Source organism: Bolinopsis microptera, chromosome 11 (assembly GCF_026151205.1).
Source record: "Bolinopsis microptera isolate Bmic1 chromosome 11, MBARI_Bmic_1.0, whole genome shotgun sequence".
Lineage (NCBI taxonomy): Eukaryota > Metazoa > Ctenophora > Tentaculata > Lobata > Bolinopsidae > Bolinopsis > Bolinopsis microptera.
In genome coordinates, this window is record NC_087082.1 from 20,113,747 (window position 1) to 20,135,047 (window position 21,301).

Here is a 21,301-nt window from a genome sequence, read left to right on the forward strand (position 1 = left end):
CTCCCTTCAATAAGATTCTCTACACAAGATTTCACTTCAGCACATTCACAATCTCCGGTGACAGCAGCAATGAAGTCCGTCAACTCATTTAATTCAGAGGGAAAAGTACGGCGGAACTTTTGGACATCCAGCTTTTTCAGAATGTACAGAGAATTCTCATCTAATCCCTTGCATTTTAAGGCTAAGGAAACGTAGGTAATAAGGCAATTACCTATGATGTTTAAATCATTTGCAGCGATAGCTAGGGACATGTCAATCCGATGTTTAGGTAGTTCAGCAAAACCAGCCATGTATCTTTGTAAGAAGACAAATTTTCTATTTCCACCGAAAGTAACATTCTTCACAAAGCAGCTGACGTATCTGCTGTCTTTCAGATTATAATGAGCCCTGCTAGCAATCTCACAAGCAAACAACATCTCTTCGTACGAGTTGTTCTCAAACTTTAGTACTTCTGCTTTATAAAACTTCAGGCACCTCTTAGTCAACCAGGACACATCGAATACATGTGCCATTTTGTTTACTTCTTCAAAGATGTCTTTTTCCAGTTTATCAACTTCACCAGAGTACATCGCTTCAACAAAACAGTCGACTGCTGGCTTTGTAAAATCATCCACCTCAATAGACGACTGAAATGTGCCAGATATTAATTATTATAATAACAATAAGTTTAATATCGCCTATAGTAGACATTTTATTGCAAACACATAATTGTACAGTCACTAATTTTACTAAAAGTATTGTCCTGCTCTTAATATTTTTACCTGAAATAAGTTGGTGGTCAGTTTGTCAATAACAGGACTGTTATAGGACATGATCATGGAATTAGTTCTGATCTCTTGTCCATCTCTCAGCTTCAGAAGCAGATTTCCGTGTACAGGAGAGTTGATGTGTTCTACACCAAAGTTGGCTGGTACTTTAATTTTTGAAGCCATAAGCAACTGCTAAAACGTAAATTTCGAATTCAAAGCTCGTAGAATTAAAGTCTATAATATAATACAGAATTAAAATAATCTTTAACATGCCATAAAAATATGAATGTGGCTGCCAGCTATCTTCAGTGCCAAATTTGAAATGTAGCGAATAAAATTTTTTAAAGTTATAACATTAATTAATCTCGTCGTTAAAAAAAGAAAACGCATATTGAGATAAATCACACTTAAATAATTCGGAAAGAATTTCCACCAATAATATGCATAATATATATAATGTTAATTATGAATACCTCTTACCTGGACAATATGATTAATAAGAAGACAGAGAAAAACAATTCAAAAGCTGCATTTCACACGGTAACAAATAAACCACTGTTAGAAAAACACTATAATTTTAGTTTAAATAGTCGTAACATGGATGATTTAGGCGACTTATTCACTGCCAGTCTAAATCTCATGCTGTTAGATCGTGTTTTAGGTGCTAATGAGTTGGATCATTTTATTTTTTAAAATCAACTTTGTTTCATTACACTGTCAGTACACGGTGTGCTGTTAATTAAAATCATCTATCACTAATCGTAGAACAGAATCTGTTTCTGCTCTGTTGTACAAACATTTTATTGTTTTCCTTTCTTTCTTCTGTGTTCTGTACTGGAAGATCACCACTGAACTGAGAACTAATATAACAAGTAACAGCAGCACTATAACAACATAAATAGCAGATACTTTTATTTGCCCTTGAGTATCAATACTCTCACATGATCCTATCCCGTATAAATCCCAACTCCAAATCTTCCCTTTTGGACAATTACACAAGGAGTAGTTTGTGAAGGAGTAGTTTGTGAAGGAGTAGTTTGTGAAGGAATACTTTGTGTCAGCAGCTGATTCTAGAGGACAAATTTGACACTGAAGTGCACCCTCCTGACTCACAGATCCCTGCTTACAGTTGAGACATGTAGTTTTGTTCCAGAACATTCCAGCTGGACAGATACAGTACTCCGAGCCCACTCTTGATGAAGCGTATCTTGGACACGGCTCACAAGATGTCACGTGTGTGTTAGTGTAAGACCCAGGTGAGCACATCCTACAGTAACCACCTTCTGAGTAACATCTCCTTATTTGGGAATCACGTGGTCTTACCTCCCACTCCCACCCGTTACCTGGGGGACAGCTACAAGATGTGCTGTTATTGACTGCAGAAGAACCTGGGGGACACTCCACACATTTTAGAGAACTTTGTTGACTCACAGACCCACTGGAACAAGGGTTACACCTTCCTTCCTTCCAGAACATTCCAGCTGGACAGGAACAGTGGTCAGAGCCGGGATCAGAAGTAGAAGAGTCCGGGCAACTACTGCAAGATGTTTGGAGGTCAACTGTGTCTTTAAAGGTGTTTGAAGGACACTGGAAACACAAGCAATGGTCACGGTAGTATCTTCCTTTAGGACAGGAAGATTGGTGATGACAGTTGCAACTTAGAAACACGTCTTTGCCATGATCAGCACAATATTTACTGGACTTCATTTCGTAGCTGCATGAGGACCAACTAAACTCGTTTGGGCATGAAATCTTCTCAAGACTGCTACGAAAGCTTTTTTGTAGGAACCACTCCATTGTTTCATTTGCAACCCATTTATCTGCTGATGAGAATCCCATGTCTTTGCAGATGGCATTGGCAGCATTTTGGTCAACAGACCTAGTACTATCACATACTGTCCCGTTATTATAAAGGAGCAGACCTATTTCTCTGTGTGCTATTGTTTCGCCCAATCTGTCAACCAGTTCAAATGACGTACCTACTGAAAGAGTTTTAAATAATAGCATTGTAATACCTGTTAACTGTAGTCCACATAGATACGATTTTCTTCGTGTTACTAGTATTATATTTTGTATCTCGGACTATTCTCAATTAAAAGAAAGAAATTGAAATTTGAAGACAGTGTCAATAGTACAGTAATAGTATAGTAGAAGTACAGTAGAAGTATAGTATAGAGTATACAGTATAGTACGTCTTACCTGCACATTTCACCATCACTATAATAGCTAGAACAGAATGGAAAATAAACATTTGAACGGTAGTCAAGCAAAACCACTGTCAGAATATCAAGTAAATGTTAGTTTAACTATATTAATACGTTAAACCTGACTATTTATGAGATCATGTGATTCTCTGCGAAAATAACGACTACTTCTTTTTGTGAACTTTGATCAATTAGTCAACATTAGTCAACATTAGTCAACATTAGTCAACATTAGTCAACATTAGTCAACATTAGTCAACATTAGTCAACATACTTACTTTGAGAAGGGATAACTTGGAGTAATAATAATATGTTACATAATAACAACAGATAAGACGTTTTGAAGCAGCTGTTTGAAGAATTTGCCAGAATTAGCGTACCCAATAAGAACGGGGACACCTGTATAGTACAGGTTGGGCCAAAAGTCAGTACCCATACGTTGGCCTTAATAGCTCAGTCACTGAGTGCCCAATTGAAATAATTCTTTCTGGTATGACTTACTACCACCACTGGTTCGAGGAATTTGTCAAATCGATAAATATTAGAGTTCATTTTTTTCAAATGAAGGTTCATTTTTGCATTTATTTGATAGTTTGGATAGTCGGATTGAGCTAAATTTTATTGAATTGTGTTTGGCCATTCGAATTACGTTTAAGTCGTGAAAAAAATAGATCTGTAGCTTCTCAGATGACCGAGATATGAAGCATAACTAGTTTATTCATTACGTGTGATCACGTGATTAGGTGACCCCGTTAACCACCCCGTTAAACATTATGGGAATTGTTAAGGGTGCCCAATTAAGGTGTCGTGTCACGGTGTCACATAATCACCCAGTCAATGTTGTTAACAAGATACAGAAAATGCTTGATAACTTCGTCATTTCTAATCCGTTTTGCCTCATGTTTTCAGATCATATGCAACATTTAATAATCTACCGTCTCTGAAAAAAATTAGGCACTCATATGTTCAGAGAAAACAATATAAGTGTTTTAATATTGAATGGGCGTGGTCTAAAATATTCGAATTTTCAAATTTTGACGACTGAATCCTCGAAACAGTAAGTACAGTATGCCATCTGCAAAGCAACAGCTCTCAAATATAAAGCACGGCGGAGCTATTAAGGCCAACATATGCCCACTGACTTTTGGCCCACCCTGTATCATAACGACACTTTATCGTATTACCTAGCTACCTTGTAACTTGTAAGAAGGTTCACGCCTGCACGATTTCTTTTAAATCACTTAACAAAATCAGAAATATTCTGAGGTTCAAATGTAGTGCCGTGATAATTATTAATTATACGTACGATAATTATTAATTGTAGGTATTTTTACAATGAATGTTCATCTCAGATCTGGAAATGGGTCATTATATCAGCACCGATATTCGATATGATCTGTCTAAAAGATCAGCAGTATTAAGTTAATCTCTTTACTACGAATTTGGCTGTGAACTGGACAAATCGTTTCATTTAGTGACGCACTCCGGCACTCATGTTTACGTGTTACTTTTATCAGTAAACGGTACCCGGTTTGTACCTAATTATATCAGTTCACGGTTACAAGACATTGCCATTTTGAACGTGTGTAAAGTAATAGGGACCGGGTTATTATACTTACAAACTGGGGTTCTAGTATTAAACTGGTAGAATATAATATAACTGTGGTACTTGTAGATTATTCTCGGTACACCAGGGATATCATGATGTTTACATGTTGGTGAAACTTTAGAATATTAAACATACGTTTAAGATTAAAATATTATCATATTCTTACTGCGTTATACTTAATACTGTTTAAATAGATATTCCCAAATTCGTCTTCAAAATTCAAATAGGATTAAAGTCTCAATACTAAAACACAAAAAGTCATTAATAAAATCATAAATAGATCATGTTTAGTATTTAAAACATTAAACAAGTCATTAATAAAATCATAAATAGATCATGTTTAGTATAAACAGTAAACGAGTCCTTTGTTCTCCAAACTTAATATCCTCGCTGTTTTAAGGGCAATATCGTCCACCACAGTCATCCTCGCGAGTACAGTCCCAGTAACAGCTGTTAGTACAGACGTTAGTGCAGCTAGGTCTGCACCTCCGTACGCAATTTGGTGGGGGGCCGGGGGGAGCACGTGCACCCTCTACCTTCTTTACCAGCGCCTGCCAGTCACTTTCCAACAGCAAGGCTGCTAGTTCCTCAGCCAGTTCTTCAGTTAAGTCTGTCAGGGTGATTCGCTCGTTGTTGGAACACTTGTTTGAGGTTATCAGGTCTCTCAGCGTCTCTCTATGTTCTGAAAACGGTAGTAGATGAGAGATGTTCACAATAAATTGCTAGTCATCACAATATCACCAGATAAATATTGTTTAATAAAATATTGCAGAGGAATCTCAGTTAAAAGATTACCCAAGTGATAATAATAATTAAGAAATATCTAACCAGGGCAAATACTAAGCTCTGTAGTAATAGACTCTGCCTTGTCTGCCTTGTCTGCCTTGTCTGCCTTGTCTGCCTTGTCTGCCTTGTCTGCCTTGTCTGCCTTGTCTGTGTTGGCTCCGACATCTTGTGTCATACCCACTCCAACCAAAGTTAATAACAGTACAAACAGAAACACCATACTATCGAGGCAGCAATATATATGAGTAACTATGGTAACCGTACAATATATGAGATTTAAACAAGGTTTTATTATATTGAATAATGGATTACCACAGTGGCCGGTTCTTTTATACTCATGTTGGTTCATTAAGTATTTATAAATATAGCATCTCTATTCTTACTAATCTCTAACGTACTACTACTTCTACTTCTTATCAGCCGGATTTTCTAATTAAATTGTGTATAATATCAGTGTTATCATGGTAACAGTGTATAATATCAGGCAATATTCCTTGATAAGCGGGTAGTTTAATGCTGAACTCCACTGGCCTAGGAATTTAGGACTCCTGCCCAGAGGCGACCGGATGGGGAGTTTAATGCTGAACTCCACTAGCCTAGGAATTTAGGACTCCTGCCCAGAGGCGACCGGATGGGGAGTTTAATGCTGAACTCCACTAGCCTAGGAATTTAGGACTCCTGCCCAGAGGCGACCGGATGGGGAGTTTAATGCTGAACTCCACTAGCCTAGGAATTTAGGACTCCTGCCCAGAGGCGACCGGATGGGGAGTTTAATGCTGAACTCCACTAGCCTAGGAATTTAGGACTCCTGCCCAATAATATCTTATTATAAGCCGTATTAAAATTATTGAACTGTTCGTTGGCATCATTGGTATTGTTAAAAATTTCTGACCAACTTTCATCTATAATTAAGTCTCTGAATTTTTGATTGTTGGTGTCGTTAAATCTACGTGTTTCAGTTTGAGATACATTTTGTGAGTTAGACGCAGAGCGGTAGCTGCTGGTTGGCGTGTTATCAAGATTTATTGTAGTGACTATTGCTAAGTGATCCGACATATCTGTCGTTAAGACATTACAGCTTATTGTATCCTCAAGATTGTTTGTGTAGATGTGGTCAATAAGCGTGGCACTATGGTCCGTTAGGCGAGTTGGGCGTGATACAATTTGAATAAAACCGTAAGAGGAAGCAATATCTATAATGTTCTGACATGCTTGGTCGCTGCTGTGCTTCAGTAAATCAAGGTTGAAATCTCCATGAAGCGTCATATGTTTACGGGTGTGTCTCCCTAGGTTGTGCAGCGTATTTTTCAAAATTTCTAGAAACGCTTCAGGTCTCCTAGCGGGAGAACGGTAAACATTGCCAATTATTTTCGTTCTGTTGTATCCTTTGCACTGATGGAGCTTAATAAATTGGAATTCGCCACTAGTATTAGTTGGTTCAGGGTTTGGAGTGAAAATATCAATTTTATCATAATCGACTACACGTTTGTGTACATAAATGGCTAGCCCCCCACCTTTTCCAGATGGGCGAATTGGATCCTGGATAAATGGTTCATGAAATCCATCTAAGGTAACGTCGTTTATTCCGTTCGGTAATTTCCCTAAAGTACAATTAGTTTCGTTAAAACACAATATATCATACTTATCATAAGTCTCAATATCATCACGTAGTTGATCTATATTCTTAATAAGGGATCTTATGTTCATAGAAAATGTTTTAAGTTGAGAGCAGGTAGATTTTTTCACGTTACGTTGTTGTTTGTACTGACAACTAGTTAGGAAAGATGAAATATTGCTCCAAGTTGAATCTTGATGCTCTTCGTTGGTCATGGCGTCGCCAATAAGATTAAATCGACTATTCTGATCGTACGGATTAAATATGTCACTATTAAGATTACTGTAGTCGTCATAGATTTCATAGTAGGTTGCGTGAAATCCAGGAATGATACTTTCACAGCAACTCGTACAGCCTAAATTATCCTTAAAACATTTGACATGGACATTACTTTGGCACCATGAGCATGTGCGAATATTTTTAATAGAGTAACACCAGCCGCTGCAGCTTGAACATTTGATCTTGACTTTGTTTTCAGATGTAACAGTGGGTTCCATTTAGAGCTAAATATTATGATTGTGATACCGATAGTATATAAAACTATAGTTCAAATCAGATTCTTTCACGAGAACCGGAGGTCCTGTATGCTACAGAATCGTGATATGATTTCTATCTAGATCTAAAAGTAAATTATATTATTATTTTAAGCTAAAATCGGATAATTAAGTGAAATAAAGTGTACTTATCTAGGGCCTTATCAGTATGATTTAAATAACTGATTTGGCTAAAAAATAGAAATCGAATAAAGTGGTTGCTTTTGTGTTGTGTAGTTTTGTGAGGTGTTATTTATATTTAATTTGTTTGTAGCGTTTACGTAATAAGGGACTATCGCACTGAGCTTGAGTAATACTGAGGAGAACGTACTTGATTATTTATAGATTTGTATGTGAATTTTGAATTTTGTATAGAGTAATGAAATCTCATAAGAGATCACGGCATGGGCATCGAAAAAACTCAGATTTGGAATATCCTTAGCCAGGTTCAACATCATGATATTAAAAGCGTCAATCTCTGCATTCAACCAGTTAAATTTAGTCATAGATAAAGCACAAAACATAAACTCGGTATTCTTGTTATTGTTACAAGAGTCTATAAAACGGGGACAGAAATTGTCCGCTAGACTCCTGGCCGACTGCCCATACCTAGCTAGGTCATTAATGCCGCAGGAAATTACGACTGCTTAGGAATTTAGGACTCCTGGCCTAGGAATTTAGGACTCCTGCCCAGAGGCGACCGGATGGGGAGTTTAATGCTGAACTCCACTAGCCTAGGAATTTAGGACTCCTGCCCAGAGGCGACCGGATGGGGAGTTTAATGCTGAACTCCACTAGCCTAGGAATTTAGGACTCCTGCCCAGTGTTACCATGGTAACTCCTGCCCAGTGTTACCATGGTAACTCCTGCCCAGATGCGACCGGATGGGGAGTTTAATGCTGAACTCCACTAGCCTAGGAATTTAGGACTCCTGCCCAGTGTTACCATGGTAACTCCTGCCCAGTGTTACCATGGTAACTCCTGCCCAGTGTTACCATGGTAACTCCTGCCCAGAGTTACCATGGTAACTCCTGCCCAGAGGGGACCACTAGCCTAGGAATTTAGGACTCCTGCCCAGTGTTACCATGGTAACTCCTGCCCAGTGTTACCATGGTAACTCCTGCCCAGTGTTACCATGGTAACTCCTGCCCAGAGGTGACCGGATGGGGTTTTGGTTTTGAGGATAAAATGTGTCCAATCACAAGTTACTTCAGCAGGATTATCAGATCCAATTTGCATGCTCTGATAAGCTCATACAAATTGGATCTGATAACCTTACTTTCCTAGTTCATGTTCCTGTCATTAATAAATAAATTTAAAAGTTATTTAAATTAGTTAATTAATTATGAATTAACCTATATTATGTTACACACCGCCGCAACAAAGTGTCCTCCAACTTTACCTTAGTTTACTGTTGTCATTGCTTAGTATCTGAAGCAGTGGAAACAGTGACACTGATAAATCTACTTGAGTGCTCCATACATCATAGCATGATAAAATTAGAAGTATTCTTCTTAAATAAATATGATTACTCGCATTATATTGTGGACGATGATATAATAACTTCAGAAGTGTACATTTGTCGTTATTTATAAGCCACCGCTAAATATTCTAATACCACACAAAAATGACGTCATATTCTATCGATCAATCAGCTCTAAGCTTTCACGTTGTGTAATAATGGTGTTGTCTATGAGTCTATGAGTCCATTAAAAGTAAAGTGCCTCAAGTATTGTAAAGTTGTAAATGCTATTCAGGATTATGTTCGAAATGTGTATAATAATTAAAGTTGCTGTCCGTTGTAATGTCGTTCTGAATTTTAGATTTAGTTACATACTGTGTCGTGTTTTTAAAACTTGTCCCAACATTGGGAATACCTCAACTAGGGTCGATATAATATAAACTTACCATGACAATACTACCATATAAGGTAATATCAACACACCCCAGTTTTTCCCGACGTGGGTGGCTCCTAACGTGATGACGTTTGCTGGCTACATATGTCTACTAATTGACTACTGTCTTCTAGCTCACTACGATTGGACCTTTACTGCTGAGAACGAGTCTAGTCAGGTAATATTTGTGTGAACATGTTACCATGGCAACACTGGTGTGAACATGTTACCATGGCAACACTGGTGTGAACATGTTACCATGGCAACACTGGTGTGAACATGTTACCATGGCAACACTGGTGTGAACATGTTACCATGGCAACACTGGTGTGAACATGTTACCATGGCAACACTGGTGTGAACATGTTACCATGGCAACACTGGTGTGAACATGTTACCATGGCAACACTGGTGTGAACATGTTACCATGACAACACTGGTGTGAACATGTTACCATGGCAACACTGGTGTGGACATGTTACCATGGCAACACTGGTGTGGACATGTTACCATGGCAACACTGGTGTGGACATGTTACCATGGCAACACTGGTGTGAACATGTTACCATGGCAACACTGGTGTGAACATGTTACCATGGCAACACTGGTGTGGACATGTTACCATGGCAACACTGGTGTGGACATGTTACCATGGCAACACTGGTGTGAACATGTTACCATGGCAACACTGGTGTGAACATGTTACCATGGCAACACTGGTGTGAACATGTTACCATGGCAACACTGGTGTGAACATGTTACCATGACAACACTGGTGTGAACATGTTACCATGGCAACACTGGTGTGAACATGTTACCATGGCAACACTGGTGTGAACATGTTACCATGGCAACACTGGTGTGAACATGTTACCATGACAACACTGGTGTGAACATGTTACCATGGCAACACTGGTGTGAACATGTTACCATGACAACACTGGTGTGAACATGTTACCATGGCAACACTGGTGTGAACATGTTACCATGGCAACACTGGTGTGAACATGTTACCATGGCAACACTGGTGTGGACATGTTACCATGGCAACACTGGTGTGAACATGTTACCATGGCAACACTGGTGTGAACATGTTACCATGGCAACACTGGTGTGAACATGTTACCATGACAACACTGGTGTGAACATGTTACCATGGCAACACTGGTGTGAACATGTTACCATGGCAACACTGGTGTGAACATGTTACCATAGCAACACTGGTGTGAACATGTTACCATAGCAACACTGGTGTGAACATGTTACCATGGCAACACTGGTGTGAACATGTTACCATGACAACACTGGTGTGAACATGTTACCATGACAACACTGGTGTGAACATGTTACCATGGCAACACTGGTGTGAACATGTTACCATGGCAACACTGGTGTGAACATGTTACCATGGCAACACTGGTGTGAACATGTTACCATGGCAACACTGGTGTGGACATGTTACCATGGCAACACTGGTGTGAACATGTTACCATGGCAACACTGGTGTGAACATGTTACCATGACAACACTGGTGTGAACATGTTACCATGGCAACACTGGTGTGAACATGTTACCATGGCAACACTGGTGTGAACATGTTACCATGGCAACACTGGTGTGAACATGTTACCATGGCAACACTGGTGTGAACATGTTACCATGGCAACACTGGTGTGGACATGTTACCATGGCAACACTGGTGTGAACATGTTACCATGGCAACACTGGTGTGAACATGTTACCATGGCAACACTGGTGTGAACATGTTACCATGACAGCACTGGTGTGAACATGTTACCATAGCAACACTGGTGTGAACATGTTACCATGGCAACACTGGTGTGGACATGTTACCATGGCAACACTGGTGTGAACATGTTACCATGGCAACACTGGTGTGAACATGTTACCATGGCAACACTGGTGTGAACATGTTACCATGGCAACACTGGTGTGAACATGTTACCATGGCAACACTGGTGTGAACATGTTACCATGGCAACACTGGTGTGAACATGTTACCATGGCAACACTGGTGTGAACATGTTACCATGGCAACACTGGTGTGAACATGTTACCATGGCAACACTGGTGTGAACATGTTACCATGGCAACACTGGTGTGAACATGTTACCATGGCAACACTGGTGTGAACATGTTACCATGGCAACACTGGTGTGAACATGTTACCATGACAACACTGGTGTGAACATGTTACCATGGCAACACTGGTGTGAACATGTTACCATGGCAACACTGGTGTGAACATGTTACCATGGCAACACTGGTGTGAACATGTTACCATGGCAACACTGGTGTGAACATGTTACCATGGCAACACTGGTGTGAACATGTTACCATGGCAACACTGGTGTGAACATGTTACCATGGCAACACTGGTGTGAACATGTTACCATGGCAACACTGGTGTGAACATGTTACCATGGCAACACTGGTGTGAACATGTTACCATGGCAACACTGGTGTGAACATGTTACCATGGCAACACTGGTGTGAACATGTTGCCATGGCAACACTGGACACTTTAGTTGTTAGATAAAAGTACCTTTAAGTTCGCATGGGTGTAATATATCTACTATACTATGTGTACTATGGGTGTAATATATTCTCATATTCACATGTTCACAGTGGTATTCATAGTGTATACTCCTAAGTTATAAAAGAAGTACTCTTTACACATACTAGACTGTAACATGTTACTCACTGTAACATGTGACACACTGTGACATATGACAAACTGTCACATGTGACACACTGTAACATGTGACATAATTACAGGCTAATATACCTCGGTGGGTTTGGTTTCTAGTTGCTGTGTTACACGCTGCTTCTCACCATCTGGACGGTATGGACGGAAAACAAGCTCGGCGTACAGGTATGTTACTTTGTTTAGGTATGTTACTTTTTTAAATTTTGGTATGTAACAGGTTGTAGTTGTTTTAGTACGTTATTGTTTGCAATAAATATTTCAGGTTCTTATCTTACTTAGTTTAGAGTAGGAACTTGAGGATTGTTAGAAGTGGTTTTTCAGTGAAAAAACGAAAACTTTATGGAAAGGAAAAAACAGATTAATTTCAGACAACAAACTGACTGTAATAATATAATATACTGAACAATATCAAAGAATGTGATGGAGACCAAAACCAAATTATCAACAAACAATTATAAATCTAACAAACATCCTTTTTAAAAAACTATTCTATTCACTGAGAAACTCATCAAAACAGGACACCCCCGATTTAGAAATCTCTCTTAACTTCCCGCGCACAATCTCCATCTGTTTCTCTGTAAAGTAGTTCAAGTAATCTCCCACCACTCCCTTCCTGATAAAATCAAACCCCTCGTTGCACAGGAACTTGTTCCACTGGAAGTTAGCTGTAGGGTCTTTCTTCATTTTGTTAAATGTGGTGAGTTCTGCTATTTCCGCTGCTCGCCCTTTTGAGATGGGGATGTCGAGGAAGGAAGCTATTTTTTGGACGGTTCCGGTTTCGTCTGCTTTCATGTCTTTGTATCTGTAATAAGGTTGTTTTAATCCCAATTTTAGACTTTAAATTCTATTTTGATCGTTTGCATCACAGTTTTATCAGACGTTTCACTAGATTAAGAGATTAGTTTCTAATAAATGAAGTGTTCTACGCTCCACCCAAACCACATGCTTAATTGGTTTTATTACAGAACCCAAGTACACGTTAGTTAGCCCCCCCCCCCCCCCCCCCTGCTACTAATGCACTTAGTTAGACAACTCCGTTACAATTACAACTCCAAACTACAATTTGACTTGAAACTTAGAGCCATCAGTGAGGTATTACTTTAAAAACAGAGCGGGTAAGTTACCATGGCAATACTACCATAATGATATTACACAACTTCACCTCAAAAAGAGAGTGTTAGGATCGCTCTGTGCCTTGTTCCAGCCCTGTTTCACGTGATCAAACCAGCTACCGAACAGTATGTCTCCCTCCAGATAGAGATTTAGATATTTCTCCCAACTCATATCTAGGGTGGATTAGTGTTAGTGTTACCATGACGACACTACCTTATTTGGTAGTGTTACCATGACGACACTACATTATTTGGTAGTGTTACCATGACGACACTACATTATTTGGTAGTGTTACCATGACGACACTACCTTATTTGGTAGTGTTACCATGACAACACTACCTTATTTGGTAGTGATACCATGACGACACTACCTTATTTGGTAGTGTTACCATGACAACACTACCTTATTTGGTAGTGTTACCATGACGACACTACCTTATTTGGTAGTGTTACCATGACGACACTACCTTATTTGGTAGTGTTACCATGACGACACTACCTTATTTGGTAGTGTTACCATGACGACACTACCTTATTTGGTAGTGTTACCATGACGACACTACATTATTTGGTAGTGTTACCATGACGACACTACCTTATTTGGTAGTGTTACCATGACAACACTACCTTATTTGGTAGTGATACCATGACGACACTACCTTATTTGGTAGTGTTACCATGACGACACTACCTTATTTGGTAGTGTTACCATGACGACACTACCTTATTTGGTAGTGTTACCATGACAACACTACCTTATTTGGTAGTGTTACCATGACGACACTACCTTATTTGGTAGTGTTACCATGACGACACTACCTTATTTGGTAGTGTTACCATGACAACACTACCTTATTTGGTAGTGATACGATGACGACACTACCTTATTTGGTAGTGTTACCATGACAACACTACCTTATTTGGTAGTGTTACCATGACGACACTACCTTATTTGGTAGTGTTACCATGACGACACTACCTTATTTGGTAGTGTTACCATGACGACACTACCTTATTTGGTAGTGTTACCATGACGACACTACATTATTTGGTAGTGTTACCATGACGACACTACCTTATTTGGTAGTGTTACCATGACGACACTACCTTATTTGGTAGTGTTACCATGACGACACTACCTTATTTGGTAGTGTTACCATGACGACACTACCTTATTTGGTAGTGTTACCATGACGACACTACCTTATTTGGTAGTGTTACCATGACGACACTACCTTATTTGGTAGTGTTACCATGACGACACTACCTTATTTGGTAGTGTTACCATGACGACACTACCTAATTTGGTAGTGTTACCATGACGACACTACCTTATTTGGTAGTGTTACCATGACGACACTACCTAATTTGGTAGTGTTACCATGACGACACTACCTTATTTGGTAGTGTTACCATGACGACACTACCTTATTTGGTAGTGTTACCATGACGACACTACCTTATTTGGTAGTGTTACCATGACGACACTACCTTATTTGGTAGTGTTACCATGACGACACTACCTTATTTGGTAGTGTTACCATGACGACACTACCTTATTTGGTAGTGTTAACATGACGACACTACCTTATTTGGTAGTGTTACCATGACGACACTACCTTATTTGGTAGTGTTACCATGACGACACTACCTTATTTGGTAGTGTTACCATGACGACACTACCTTATTTGGTAGTGTTACCATGACGACACTACCTTATTTGGTAGTGTTACCATGACAACACTACCTTATTTGGTAGTGTTACCATGACACCACAGTATTGCTATTGTTTCGATGGAAACTTCAATAAATGAGGAGTAACTTAGTTACAATTTCACTTTTTCTAAGTTTAAGCTAATATTTAGTTGACGAATAGTCTTATTTACAATAATATAAATGTTCAAAAGCAGCCACACGGACATGACACAAGTTGTAAGGTACTGTGATGCACATTGCACGCATAACATGTCATCAGTCTAGAGTTCGGGCTGAAAAATGTAAAGAATTCGTTATCATGTCAGAAACCTTCAGCTCCAAATGTGCAATATCCTTTGACGATCTCAAAGTTGGCTACACAGTTATCAAATGGGTTCCGTGCTATGTAGATCGTCTTGGATTGTTTTGGTAGCTTATTACAACGCAGACTGAAATAATTAGATGATAATTGTTAATTCACTAATTGGGATGCCAATTAACTACCTTGAATAGAAATATGAAATGTATGTCAGATTTGTGGCGGCATTTGCTAAACGTTTAGATATCTATAGCCTATTTGAGAAGTCTGAGATTGAGATAAAATAAAATGATGTGTACGTGTGTATGTATACTTTATGAATCATGTATTGATAATGTACAAATAATGTACAAATAATGTATAAATAATGTACTTAATGAATTATATCGCACCACAACTTACTGAGATTTGAATATTCTTGGAGACTCCAACTGTTCAAGTTGTGTGTTGGTGTGTCCCTCAAACCATTTCACTAGGTTTATTATTATCTCCTCCTGGGGTACTCCCTTTATGTGTTTTATCATGTTCTGCGCCCAGTTCGACCCTGTTTGATATTTGACAATTGTGTCACACTGTGACACACTGTGACACACTGTGACAAGTGACACACTGTGACACACTGTGACAAGTGACACACTGTGACACACTGTGACAAGTGACACACTGTCACACACTGTGACACGTGACAATTGACACACTGTGACAAGTGACACACTGTGACACACTGTGACAATTGACACACTGTGACACGTGACAAGTGACACACTGTGACACTGTGAAGTCTGTGGTTTACATGTTCAAGTTACGAACCTGGGCTAGTTTGTAACAATATGTGATGTTTCTGTTACAGCGGAGTTTACAAAAAACTCATTAGAATTTAGTTTGTAGAGATTCATGTGTTTGGCTTACACCATTGAGATATTTAATATGTCATACGAATATTAAAACAGTAACAAAAGGACTATAATGAATGAGGAAAGTAATATTCTTAGAACACGTGTCAGAACAATCACCCCACGTGTCAGAACAAACCCTCCACGTGTCAGAACAAACACCCCACGTGTCAGAACAAACACCCCACGTGTCAGAACAAACACCCCACGTGTCAGAACAAACACCCCACGTGTCAGAACAAACACCCCACGTGTCAGAACAAACCCCCCACGTGTCAGAACAAACCCCCCACGTGTCAGAACAAACCCCCCACGTGTCAGAACAATCACCCCACGTGTCAGAACAAACACGTGATTCACAAACTACCTGATCTGGGAACACAGCAGATAAAGAGGTCGTCTGGTCTAGCCACGAACTGGTCACATGACTTTATTCTATCCACCCATCTCCCTCCGTGATAGTTGTATTGAGGGTAGATCATTCCGTCTTCTCCTGCCAGATACCAACATTTTTATATCTTATTTTATAAGGTTTAACATTAATCTGCGTAGCGTGGTCATACCACAATTTAAAGGGAGAGATTCTCGGCCAATAATAGGTACAACAGAAAGGTGTGTGAAGTATGTACTTACTGACAGTGTGACAGAAAGGTGTGTGAAGTATGTACTTACCTACAGTGTGACAGAAAGGTGTGTGAAGTATGTACTTACCGACAGTGTGACAGAAAGGTATGTGAAGTATGTACTTACCGACAGTGTGACAGAAAGGTGTGTGAAGTATGTACTTACCTACAGTGTGACAGAAAGGTATGTGAAGTATGTACTTACCGACAGTGTGACAGAAAGGTATGTGAAGTATGTACTTACCTACAGTGTGACAGAAAGGTATGTGAAGTATGTACTTACCGACAGTGTGACAGAAAGGTATGTGAAGTATGTACTTACTGACAGTGTGACAGAAAGGTATGTGAAGTATGTACTTACCTACAGTGTGACAGAAAGGTATGTGAAGTATGTACTTACCGACAGTGTGACAGAAAGGTATGTGAAGTATGTACTTACCTACAGTGTGACAGAAAGGTATGTGAAGTATGTACTTACCGACAGTGTGACAGAAAGGTATGTGAAGTATGTACTTACTGACAGTGTGACAGAAAGGTATGTGAAGTATGTACTTACCGACAGTGTGACAGAAAGGTATGTGAAGTATGTACTTACTGACAGTGTGACAGAAAGGTATGTGAAATATGTACTTACCGACAGTGTGACAGAAAGGTATGAGAAGTATGTACTTACCGACAGTGTGACAGAAAGGTATGTGAAGTATGTACTTACCGACAGTGTGACAGAAAGGTGTGTGAAGTATGTACTTACCTACAGTGTGACAGAAAGGTATGTGAAGTATGTACTTACCGACAGTGTGACAGAAAGGTATTTTATCAGTTCTCTCCACAAAGTCAGGATCCTCCTTGTTTTGAGAGAGTAAAGCTTGGTGAGATTTGAGTACTTTGTTCATGTCCATTTTCTTGGGAGGAGAATCTGCCCTTCTCTTCATGCTAGTGAGTAAAATAGCAAGTTCGGGAGGGCTAATAGCTAATAGATAATAACGTGATGAAATCAGATTGCACATGAACTAATATAATAATATGAGAAGAATGTGTTTATTATAATATAGATGTTACAACCAAACTCCATAATACTTTATGTTATGTTTGGGACAACTGTGTGGTCTGTTAGTGATAATGTCTTCGTAAACCTCAAGCCATGATAAGAGGTATCATAAGAGTCACTGCAACATTCATCTACCTAGTAAGAATTTCAACATTCTGCAGAACAAGCAGCCTGAATAAGAACAAGAACAAACAGTCAGCTAAAATACCAATCAAAAGAACAGCTTGACCACAACACTCCTCTTCTGTAGCTCTTTGTTCTGTGTAATGGGGTGTATTGTGTATTGTGCACTAGTAGTGTATTGTCACTAGTTGTGTGTATCACACAATACTAGTTGTGTGTATACACACAATACACCTGATACAACCCTCTTCCTGTATTTAGGTTATTTTGGTAAATACTGGGGTAGAATGTGTGTAGTGTTAGTCAATGTGAAGGTAAAGCTGCAGAGATGCTGCTGCAGTAGTGTGGTATATAGTGTGTATACAATATGTACTGTAGCTGTGTACTGTAGCTGTGTACTGAACATTGTGCAGTGTATGTAGCATTGCAGAGGGGAACAGTGAGATGCTACTGAAGGATCCTGATAATTGAGAGCCTCTAAGTACAATATGTACTGCTGTGTACTCCTCTAAGTGGGCCTCCCAGTGAGATAATGGAATCAGGTTCATAAACACAAATTATAGTGAACAAGTACGAGTTTATAATTGTAATTTATTCATTATTATTTATTGTTGATTACCAAGTCAAGTATACAGTTCATTATACTTTACACTTTTACATGCTGTTCTGAGTGGTGTAAAACTATTATACATTATCCTGCCTACCTAGGTCGATCCAGATGAAATCTGGAACGAGTTTCGTGACAGCGCTTCTCTCCATTTATCTCTATCACTCATGAGCCAACGTAACTTATCAGGATCCAATCTAGTATCTTCTAGTAGGACGTCCGGAAAGGTCTTATGTGGTCGTCCTCAATACCGATGGCCATAGGAGTGTTGCCAGAAAAGGAGTTGCTGAGCAGGTTGGTCTTGTAGCCGGTACACATGTCCTGCAAAACGAAGTCTTCGTGTTTTGATGGTATCAGTCACCGGTGGAATCTTTCCGTATAGAACGGAGTTTGGTGTGTGAGATTTCCACGAGACACCATTATCAAGAGATATTTATTATATTGGTTTTACATTGTGTCAAGTTCTTACGCATAAAATAAGATGTATTTTAATAAACCTTACATTTTTCAGGATGTATTTTAGGTCCTTACATACATATTTTGCAAACTTGAGTGATATATGTTATTAGTAGTATAACTATGGTAACTAACTTGAGTGATCCGTTTTAAACTATCTGGACATCGCCGCAATTAATTATTAAGTTTCGTTACAATGGATTGAGTAGCTAACTCAACAGTCTATAATAGACATGCAGACCAATGAGACAGACCAATGAGGTGTATAGTAGACGATGTGTCTATCATCTGAAGATGGTGTGTCAGTTTACACAATGTGTCACATACTGTCTAGTAGTGTCTACTTAATGTTCGGTTCACAAATTGTTGGCATCTTCAGTATGGTACCTTCAGATAGCAATGGAATCCAGCTAAGAATTCTCTAATCTGCTCTCTAGGTTTTGTGATAAAAGCAAAATTATAAGTTTAAGTGGGAACAGGGATTTCAATAAGGTTAAAATATAATCCAATAAAGTATAACCACTGAAACAGCCCCCGCCCCCTTCTCTTTTTTCAATATATTCAAGAATTAACACACAAACTTTAGGATAATTAAAACAACAAACATTAAGATTAATATTAAAACAACAAACCTCAGGACAATTATTGAAACTACTCTGGGAAAACAAGATTAAAGTTGGTTCTGACACTACTTAGCCTGTAATATAAAGCTTCACTATTTCAATTATATAATATAATTTCAGGATCTGGAAGTCCTCTGGGCGAGCTTATGGACCACGGTATTGATAGTAACTGTATGTGGATGCTTCCAATCTCTCTTATGAGTAAGTATTGCACTTTACACCGCACTTTACACCACACTTTATACCGCACTTTACACCGCACTCTATACCGCACGTTATACCACACTTTATACCGCACTTTACACCGCACTCTATACCGCACGTTATACCACACTTTATACCGCACTCTACACCGCACTTTATACCGCACTCTTTACACCGCACTCTTTACACCGCACTTTACACCGCACTCTATACCGCACGTTATACCACACTTTATACCGCACTTTACACCGCACTCTATACCGCACGTTATACCGTACTCTATACCGCACTTTATACCTTTACTCTTATCTATCATTAAGTTATTTAGCACATTCTTGTACGACGGACAGCGCTTATCATTGTTATTTAGAGCATTCCATGTGGCTAATAGCGGTGGTTAAGAAGAATGCGCTGATCCCAATATCCAACGTATTAAGTTTCATTAATACAAATTGCGATATGTTCTGGCACCATGCCAACATAAGTGGTACGTGTTTAAGAGAGTAAACTAGTAGGATATAATATGTTTTATAATGTGTGATGCAAGTACAGCAGTTGCAGAGTATATTGCAAATATAAGAGGAAGTGATTCATGATAAGTGCAGTTGTGCTGCTTGTATATGCTACGAGAGTGGCTATAAGTTATATCTTAGAAAGTCAAATATTTAAAATAAAAAATATCAGTTTATCCTGAAAGTTATAGATTTTAATTAATCATTACTACATGAGTAGCAGTAGAAGATAAGAACATTGTCTCGACAAGTTCAGTAATCAAAAGTCGCAGAGCAGGTGTAACTAAGAAAAAGGAAAAGAAACCCAGACCACTTTTACCCCATCATATAGCGTGTTATCGACGACCACCACTAGGATCATACGTGTCACCAGTAACAACTGACTCATCAGATTGTGATGGATAGACAATTAAAAATGTTGGCCCCCCATTTTCAAATTTGTTATTATAACTGGGTTGATTTCTGAGTGATAACGCTGCTTATCTTTTAACAGCAATACATTTTCCGGGTTACATGACCGATAAGAAGTTTGTTAAGTAGATACATATAACGGCTCATTGTAGCAGTATATTTAAGATTTTCATCATCATACTACATGAGAATTTCAGATTTCTCGTCATCCATTACCTTGCTAAATTAATTACGACAGAGAATTATAATCATTACCCCGGAATAACGACACTATTACAGGTGTGTTTGGGAGTAACCCTGCTACGGGAGGTATCACGATGATGTTTGCTCCTCTCCTCATGTTAGCACTTACCTTCAACTTCTGGGTTAACCACTGGGAGAAGTATAATACTGGAGTTCTATACCTTCCCTGGATGTTCGACATCGCTCAAGTGGTACGTTCCGCCCCCCCCCCCCCCCCCCCCCCCCCCCCCAACCTCTACTGTGGAAATTGAGTTAATTATCCACCCCGCTCCCATTAAGTCCGAATCTACTGAAAATATGTTGAAGC

The 21,301-nt window shown here is 39.1% G+C and overlaps 3 protein-coding genes across 4 annotated transcripts in view; 1 reads left to right on the forward strand and 2 right to left on the reverse strand.

The window, feature by feature from the left end:
- Positions 1-21,301, reverse strand: part of LOC134822809 (chitooligosaccharidolytic beta-N-acetylglucosaminidase-like) — a gene marked incomplete in the record, with an annotated part of 941,725 nt that overhangs the window by 461,940 nt on the left and 458,484 nt on the right.
- LOC134823558 (ethanolaminephosphotransferase 1-like) overlaps positions 1-21,301 on the forward strand; it is a 35,749-nt gene that overhangs the window by 7,038 nt on the left and 7,410 nt on the right. For both annotated transcript variants that reach the window (XM_063835081.1, XM_063835082.1), the window contains exons 3-6: positions 9,447-9,569; positions 12,191-12,287; positions 19,745-19,825; positions 21,031-21,185. In XM_063835081.1, the coding sequence (XP_063691151.1) occupies positions 9,447-9,569; positions 12,191-12,287; positions 19,745-19,825; positions 21,031-21,185 (456 nt within the window). The remainder of the gene's footprint in view (positions 1-9,446; positions 9,570-12,190; positions 12,288-19,744; positions 19,826-21,030; positions 21,186-21,301) is intronic.
- Positions 12,462-17,696, reverse strand: LOC134823561 (sulfotransferase 2A1-like). The gene is made up of 6 exons (XM_063835085.1): positions 17,558-17,696; positions 16,512-16,637; positions 15,654-15,795; positions 15,263-15,381; positions 13,285-13,408; positions 12,462-12,924 (listed from the first exon to the last, which is right to left on the reverse strand). Exons 1-6 carry the CDS (start codon positions 17,664-17,666, stop codon positions 12,612-12,614), a joined length of 933 nt encoding a protein of 310 aa, XP_063691155.1. The 5' UTR covers positions 17,667-17,696; the 3' UTR covers positions 12,462-12,611.

Excerpts from the sequence above, each read along its gene's own strand:
- LOC134823561 (XM_063835085.1), bottom strand. The coding sequence starts at position 17,666 with ATGGACATGAACAAAGTACTCAAATCTCACCAAGCTTTACTCTCTCAA. Across the intron at positions 15,796-16,511 it reads CTGCTGTGTTCCCAGATCAG|GGTCGAACTGGGCGCAGAAC; the intron begins GTAGTTTGTGAA and ends AATATCAAACAG. Across the intron at positions 13,409-15,262 it reads TTGCACATTTGGAGCTGAAG|ATATGAGTTGGGAGAAATAT; the intron begins GTTTCTGACATG and ends AATCCACCCTAG.